At 32.8% G+C, this 8,815-nt stretch overlaps 1 protein-coding gene across 1 annotated transcript; it reads right to left on the bottom strand.

Annotated features, from left to right (window-relative positions):
- Nucleotides 1-3,215: 3,215 nt before the first annotated feature.
- LOC136981486 (acetylcholinesterase-like) lies at nucleotides 3,216-8,567 on the bottom strand. The gene is made up of 3 exons (XM_067277794.1): nucleotides 8,479-8,567; nucleotides 5,383-6,880; nucleotides 3,216-3,416 (listed from the first exon to the last, which is right to left on the bottom strand). Exon 2 carries the CDS (start codon nucleotides 6,870-6,872, stop codon nucleotides 5,841-5,843), a length of 1,032 nt encoding a protein of 343 aa, XP_067133895.1. The 5' UTR covers nucleotides 6,873-6,880; nucleotides 8,479-8,567; the 3' UTR covers nucleotides 3,216-3,416; nucleotides 5,383-5,840.
- Nucleotides 8,568-8,815: the final 248 nt, after the last annotated feature.

Here is an 8,815-nt window from a genome sequence, read left to right as displayed (position 1 = left end):
TTAATTCCAATAAATCTTGTTTTAATTGTTAAATGGTGTCCTCTTTGACTCGAATATCGCTTTCGCCTTATCATCGACCCCATCTCACCTCCTATCCACTCGCCCGACAAGAAGAGTTCCGACTCTCGGGATCGAAATCGAAACTTTAGCCATTTTGACAAGTGAAAGGTCAACGACCTGTTAACGGAAAGGGGAGATACGACTTCCTCCTACCTCCCTCGATCTCACATTATTATTATTATCAACTCGTCTTGATTATATATATAGATTATGTAAACTTACTTTCAACAATTCGTGAACATTGTAAGGTAAAATGTCATCTACGTTATTGACGTCTTTGGAAAATCGATTTAGAACTTTTCCTAAAAATATAATAATAATACATATTATTTGAATTAAAAACTTATCTAAAATGTGTGTATTTCATTAAAATTATTATTTATAAAACCCTATACCACAAAGCATATCTGTATGATTTACAGTTGTCACCTTCACATTTTCTTGGTTTTTCATACCTTAAGATTTTGTACAATGTACAGTACATAGTTATGTTCATAAGGTATTTAAATAGAGCAATAAAGCTATAATTATGTAAATAGGTTACGAAACAAAATGCAGTACAAGGTTTCACATATCTTCCAAATACTGTTTAACAGGATTTCAGTAGAAATGTTTTAAAAAATGCTTTTCCTAAACTACTTCTTTAATATTCAATATCACTTGTATATGACATCTTATTACTGAAAATCTTTTTTTCTTATTCTGAATTTTTGTTGCATTTTAACACATATTCTTATTACTTTCTGCTTTTGTATATTATATCATAAAAGAAATAAGTAATGCATATATTGTTTAAGCTAAACCATATTCTTGGTGATCGTGAAACAATATATTAAGCCTTTTCATCTTATGTCACTAATTTATTATGTATCATTGTCTTACTTAAGTGGACAGCAATTCTTTTTCAAAAGCGAAAATATCATGTTTCACAAAAATCTAAAAATTCTTAAATAATGCAAAAGACAGAAATTTAATTTAACGGTATTTTATCAAGAACATTTCATTTTCAAATTTAATTCAGAATTTTTAATTTATTAAAGAATTAAATCTATAAATTTTACATACCAACAGGATTTTTATCCAAAAATGAAATTGGAGTTCGAGTAATACAGTGGAACATATTCTCGTGCAGCTTCACAGATGCAGCGATGAAAAATTTATACAATAGTAATCCGTAAAGTATCATCGTAAAGAATACTCCACTTATTAGTCCAAAGTAAACATATACATTGTATTCTTCACTATAATATAAACACTTGTCTTCACTATTGTTAAAAAGTGGAATCATCCTGACTACTAACTACTTACTGTGAACAAATATTAAAAGATACACATTTATTTCCATAAAAACTCGCTCACCAAGAAGGAGTTATCGTATCGCTGCCAATCTTGGCATGCTAATAAGTCTTAAGCAGATATGGAACGATTAGTTATAACGGGATCGCTTATTGCGTAATGCCAGCAGAGGGCATTAAAGAACCTCTGCCTTAGTCTTGTAAGATTTGCCGACTAAAAGGGATTAATCCCGCGTCAGAATGAGCCTAAGGAAAACCGCGTATGTGGGCTGTGGCGTAAGAGGCAAATTAAAAACAAGTGTTTTACACGAGAGAAACCGTTTATATGGTCGAATTCATGCTTACATCGATATTGGACAGTTCCAAATCTCGGCGTTTTTCCGAAACGATGAGAATTCGGTTGATCGATCGCAGCCCTGGGAAAACGAGAAGGATCGCTTGACGATGCAAATGATCGATCTTATGAAGCTGCGGCGTCCTCGGCGGTAACACAACACAATTGATAAAGCACAACGGTAGCTTTAGTCCAGAGGAGACTCTCTTTCGATCTTGAAATTTCGATTTTTATACTTTTTCTTCCACTATCTGCGTTTCGGATTGGTCCCTCATCCCATTTCTCGCTTCCCGATTGGTCTCCCCCTTTCTTCCCGAGGAAAAACCGAGACCAACTCAGGTCATGAGAAAGGTCCGATTTAAGCTGTCTACTTGATACCCTTTGTCGACTATGCTTAGAGATTGTTGATAGAACCACAACCCCTTCGCTCATAATTTAACCCGTTGTATGTAAATGCTGTCATTTTGGAATTCTGATGATCATACGCGATGTTTTTCTATCCCTCAAATTTTTCTCTTTTTCCGAAATTGTTTTCCTAAGTTGACTATTTATGAGTACAGTACTTGAGTCAGATTTCTACCTGTTTATGAGCGCTTGCGTCAGAGTTCTACGTTTGGGTTTGACACTAACAGGTCGTCTAACACGTGTTGGCATCGTCCCGGGACTTGTTGTTTACATTTTGTGTCACGTTTAGACCAAGAGTTTCTTTTCTCTCTCTATTATATAATTTATCGTTATATTTTATACTAAAGAATTCTGCAATTTACGCAATTTCGGACTTCATTTGGGTCCTCACAGTCTATAAAAAAGCGTACAAACACATCCTATCTGTAGTTTACTTGTTGAAGAGGGACGCTGTATCGCTAGAGCTCTTTTCGTCTCAATCGAAGACCGTATGAACAATTAACCGAGTTTGAGAGGGAAAGGATCATTGGGTTGAGAGAAGCCGGATGGTCATCTCGCCGAAAAGCCCGCCAACTAGACCGTCTGACAACGCTGTGAGGATATGTTAGGAGAAATGGATGAGATAGAGCACAAACACAGTTCCCAGGCTCAAGGCGTATTCAGCAAACCATGTGCACAGTAAGTCTCAGATATTTTGAGGCATTCATGAAATTCCTGTCTGCATCAGTGATGTAAAACCGTAATAGCAGATAGTTCTTTAATTAATCCGGTCAGTTACTACTATACCACTTTCATAAAGAACCTACAATCCCAGGAGATATAAAAAATATATGTATACATATATAATCCTTATCTGTGAACGTAAAGTTGCGAAATAACTATTTTCACTTCGAAAATGAAATTCATCTTGAAATTATGTAACAAAATTAATATTTCTCGGTACGTAAGTAATAAAGCATTTCGAATTTTAAATGAAACAGCAAATAATATAATTAAACAAACATTTTATTTAGAACTTAATTGCTTCGTATGTATAACAAGAAATCAGGGATTAATTCATCTACGCATCGTCACTCGCAATACCGTCGAGTAAATTAAAGCACGAATGAACTTCGTACATTAATTTCTCCGAAGTGTTTCTTCTACAGTAAAACTATCAGGGCATTTAATTCTATCGCTTCAAAACATTCATCCATACGTGGCATTCTTCTTTTTCTTTATCTTTTTGCAGATGGATGTTTCCTAGAGTCAAATTTATTGCAGATCTATGGATTGTATCGAAAGGTAACCACTTTTCTTTCATTTCTGGATAAGAAGGTGTCCTGAAAGTAAATATATTAATATATTATCGTGTTTCATATTTCTAATTTATGGCTAAATACCTTTATATATTATTGAATGAATTAAGATGATTTTTTCTTGATCCATACAATGTGTGAAATCTGGAAGTTAAAAACCTAGAAATTTCTGAATTTGTTCACTCCAGTTATAAACAACTTAATCAACAACATTCCATACCCGGGAAATTATTGACCCTCGAATGGCAACGATTGTCCCCTAACTATCAACAAACCGTTATTCCTTCGGAGCAGGTAGATCATCTTGCACGATGGTTTATAGTTAGCGTCCGAACTAGTCGTTTATTTAATATCCCGGGAACACCTCTGGCCCTAATAGTGATTCGTTTTCGATCACGTGACAAGTTTTCCCATCAAAAACTTATAAAAGACGCTTCCTTCCCCCCCTAAGGGGCTCCTTCGTCTCGCTTTTACGACGTGCACTACGCCATCCGCCGGACTCTCAAAAAGTTTCTAAGTTCTTTAAGTGCCACTGCCCTGCCTACGGAAAAACAAGCTCTACGTGCCATCGGCCCATTACCGGATTCTCCATCAGCCAAACTTTATCGTCACTTCTGATTCCGTCTATTACGGACTTGTTAAGAGGTATGAAAAATAATTGTAAACTCTCTCTCTCCGGCCCCTTTTGTATACGAGGGTAGAAGTGTACTTTAGTTCGTTTAGCTTTCATTAAATTTTGTTTTTGTTATAAAATGGTGTCTTTCTTGACTGTCGGCTTCGCCTTATCGTCGGCCCCATCCTTCCTCCTCCTCCACTCGCGTAACGCGTAACGCGCCGTCGACGTAACAGCCATCCTTGACAAGTGAGTCACGGGAAAAAGAGGTACGACTCCCTCTTACCTCCCCGAGATCTCACACATTGGTGACAATCGAAGGGGTGGCGTCCTTTTAGGCACCCCCGATTTCACATATGTATATAAAGTTATATTAAAATGCATGTGAAAAGAGGAAATAATGTTAAGCTATAAACAACAAAGGAATATTTATTGTAACATCGTCACAATGTCACGCAGCAATTTTTAACCATATCTGTAATAATATGTTAATTTACATTAAAATATAATATATATATATATATGCTCTCCACCTCAAATTAGTAGTGGCCCCTCCTTGTACATCATACTTCTCTGCTACCAATAGAGTCGTGCCGGTCATCTATCTAATACCTTTTAGTGGAAAATTTTTGAATTCAAAGAATGTGACTTAGTGTTTCACCGGACGTTCTTATATAGTAAATCGGGGCCTACTGCTTCTATTTCGTCCAAATCTCGTCTCGGATTTCACCTCTCCAACTCCGTTTTCGAGATTAAGAAAATACAAACCTACATATGAATGACAGTGGCAATTTATAAGTTAAAAATTAATTGATTGCAGCCCAAACGAAGGACATTTTGTTGGAAAGTGAGAGCACATTTAAAAATTGGGGGGTGCGAATAAAAGAAAAAGTTAAGAATCATCGTCTCTGAGAAGATACTTAAAATATTGCATAATTTCCATATGACACAACGATAGCCAGTATTTATTCTTATTATATTTTCAATACTTCCAAGATTTATTTTCAAAGTATTGAAATATTTTATCGAATTAAAAAAATATTATCTTTACTTCATAAAATCGATTTCATTTTCGTATATAACGTTCACGCTTTACTTAATTACCGTGAAACAAAATGGATTAACGGAAATTAATTATAAACAGAAAACAAATAAGTTATAATTCATAAAAATATTTAATTTTTTATGAAAGAATTCATTTAATTTTTATTTGTTTGTTTACTTTGCTTGTTCTGATTGAATTTAAACTAACGCATTTCAAATGAAAAATGAATTAGCACTGAACTAATATTACGCAAATAAGTAAACTATTATAGAATATTATAACATTAGTTAATTATTTGATAAAGTGAATATGTTAGCTTAATCATTCCTTACCCAGTTTTGGCAAAAGAAGTCCAAAGCTTGATGACTTGATAGCTAAATTCTTCCTCTTCTGGAGTGTAACTTTCGGGATACATGAATGGCATACCGAAGACAAAATATACTTCTGCAAAATGAGAAACTCCTTCCCATTTTTTGTAACCAGCATTAATTCGAGCGTAATTGAAAACATAATTATATACGACGCGACGATGCTCAGAAAGTTTTTCTGTTGAACCTATTATTGGGCAGGTTAATAAACCGTCTCCAATTGCTTCTTGCGCGCGTTGAAATATTCCCAATAATCATCATCTGACAAATTTCCTAAATATTTTTCAACGACACTTTGAAGACCGGAATCATTAAGCTTAAAAAATTTGCTCAAACTGTGTTTAGCTTCTGATTTAGTCATCACTGGATGTTCTTCATTGAGAACTTCTGGTTTATAGTATGCCAGAAGTGTCGATCCTTCGTCAGGTACTCTTTCCAATCATGACTTCAACATCGTGTATTAAACCCTTTTCTATATTACCAATGGGATCATTGGGTAGAAAAAAGCCATCTCTCTCTGGTAAAAAACTTACTATAGTTTTCTCATCATTCATGAAAGATCTTTCTGCAGCTGCTATTTTTTCGGGTTTTAATTTAAGTAAACAGTTCATCACATTGTTCTCGCTCCTTTGAGTGCATGACCCGTTGTCAGATACACACCCTGCACGTTCCACTATCATTTCACTTGATCTGATATTATCAATTGGGTCAACGGAAAACATTGGGCTGTAGTTGCTTCCACTTTGAAGTATAACTCTTTTAAATAAGCCCTTTGTTAAGGGTGATATCATATGGTGTGTTACAGATATAGATCCAGCGCTAGACCCGAAAAGAGTAATTTCATTTCTATCACCACCGAAGTTTTCTACATTTTCATGAATCCATTTTAAAGCGGTAACTTGATCCAACATTCCTATGTTTCCTGTTGTCTGAGTGTTGCCTAAATTAAGAAAACCAAATATACCCAATCGATAATTTAAGCTAATGACAATTACATTTCCGATTGAAGAAAGAAATTTTCCATAATGAGCATCCATATTGACCGTTCCCGTATTGAATTCACCACCGTGGATCCAAACCATTGTAGAAAATGGCTTGTCTTCTGTTTTATGAACAGGAACCAAGATATTTATATAAAGACAGTCTTCACTCATGTATCTGCGATTGTTTGGTACCCATTCAAATATAGGAAAGATTGGATCTTGCATGCAAATAGGTGACATTGTAGTCGTGTTTAAAATTTCATTCCATGCGGAGATTGGTTGAGGTTTTCGAAATCTGAGCTCATCAATTGGAGGAAGGGCGTAAGGAATTCCGAAAAAAGCATACAGTTCGTTTTTCAAGACATTTATTTTCTTTCCTCGTATCTTTCCTGTAGAAGTTTGTACGATAATATGACAAAAGTAGTCAGGTAGCAGGCATGCAATGGTTAGAATGATAAGTAGACTTTTCATTTTTCTTCCTTGGTAAAAAAATATTAAAAGTTTATTATTAGTTTTATATACATTACAATGTATTTTATGTAGGTAACTTATTTATAATATAGTTACATATTTAAATAGTATTTGCTAGAGATCTAAGGTACATCACGTAAAAATTCATTTAAAATAGAATTAATAAACGAAGAATTGAAATGTAATCCTATAGAAAATATTTGATGAAATAAAATTTAATATTACTTCTAAATATTAAACGATATATATATAATATTCTACTAGCTCATAACATGGAGCGCATATTTCATCAAATATACAACATCAGCAACTCTAGGCCTACAAAGAACTTGCATAAAGCTCTTAGAAATTTTATTCTGTTTATTGTATATCGGTAATTAACTAGATAAATGCTATTCGATACAGAGAAACATTAGATTACAGAATATAAAATAGTTTTGTAAATATCCAACAAGCTGTTTTACTTGATTCATCTGGGGTGTGTTTTTTGGTGAACAACAGTTCGAATTATTTTTTTGTATTTTTTCTTCACCAAAGTTTAAATGTTATTATATTTGAACAAAATTTAAAATTTCTGGCTCCTGATCATATTATGCATTTAAGTATTATTGTTTATTTATTTATTTTTTTTTGTATACACAATTGAGTGTGTTCAAAAAACATTGGATTACACAGCATCCTTTAATTAATATTCTTTTCTATTAGACAAAACCTGTTTCGAGATAATTTTGCTCCTAGTCAGTTGACACAGCAAAGCGAAGAAAAGATCTCAAAATAAAAGTCTATTCCCATGAACAAATCGAGATCCTGTATCGTACAACACTTTACAGGAACAACTGTAAAAGACAAAATATGCTCGAAATGAGTTTCGGTTAATGTTAAAGAATACTTAATAAAAAATGTAGTATAATCAAGCGTTTTTTTAATGCGCTGCATTGTGTTTGGAAAATAATTAAAAGTTACGATACGTAGCTCGAACTCAACCAAATCTAATTTCTAGTAAATTACTATTCATTCTCTTCGAACTGTTATTTTATTTTAGATAGAACAAGTGTAAACAGAAATATTTAATTCCTTTAGTCGCAAGTGCATATTCTATTTTATTACGAACAGAATCTCTTCATCCAACACTATAAATCATAAAATATAAATGTTAGCAGTACACAATTTATGTTGCTTAAAATATCAATACATCTTTTATGATTTTGCATGTATGTAGTAATGTATATTTTCCACTAAAGAAAATAGAATATAATCATATAAAAATTATATTTCTGTATGAGTAATAGAGAGAAGAATATTACTCTAACGCAAAAAGTTAAAAAAGTTAGGTATTCTCATGCTATAAACAGAATAAAATTATATACTGTATTTATATTTAATACAATACTTGCTGCAGCGTTTTTAACTTACAATAAACCTTTACACTTTAAGCCATCCCTATCTTTACATGACACACCTATCACTATAAAAATAAATTTACGGCAATAAGCGTTACATGTAATTACACTTTTATTGTTATTAACTGAAAAAGTACTTCATTCATGTACAATTTTCTAATAATAAAAATATCTTCAAAAGAGTATTATTTCGAAAAATTTTTTACCTGAATAAGAGCAAATATTATTAGCGAATGTATTATAAAAAGATTTCAGTTGTTACTCAATGAAAATACTTCATTATCTTATCAGCACTATCAAATGATAAAACTTTATCATTTGGAAGTGCTGATAAGAATAGTGCTTATATAAGAAATTATAAAAAAGCAAAACAATGGATTTCGATATTTATAATTTTTATATGTTTAACTTATTCCTAAATTGTTTATAAAAAGTATAAATTTAAAATACATTCTTTATTTATTTAGTATTTAGTTCTTTTCTGAGAATTTCATCTTAATGCTTACAACGTATTATACAAACATAGAACATCTTTGTCTTGAA

Source organism: Centruroides vittatus, unplaced genomic scaffold, assembly GCF_030686945.1.
Source record: "Centruroides vittatus isolate TY-2023 unplaced genomic scaffold, ASM3068694v2 contig_766, whole genome shotgun sequence".
NCBI lineage: Eukaryota > Metazoa > Arthropoda > Arachnida > Scorpiones > Buthidae > Centruroides > Centruroides vittatus.
This window is presented reverse-complemented; position numbering and strand designations above follow the sequence as displayed.

What these genes read in the sequence shown, in the direction of transcription:
- LOC136981486 (XM_067277794.1), bottom strand. Translation starts at nt 6,872, where the DNA reads ATGAAAAGTCTACTTATCATTCTAACCATTGCATGCCTGCTACCTGAC.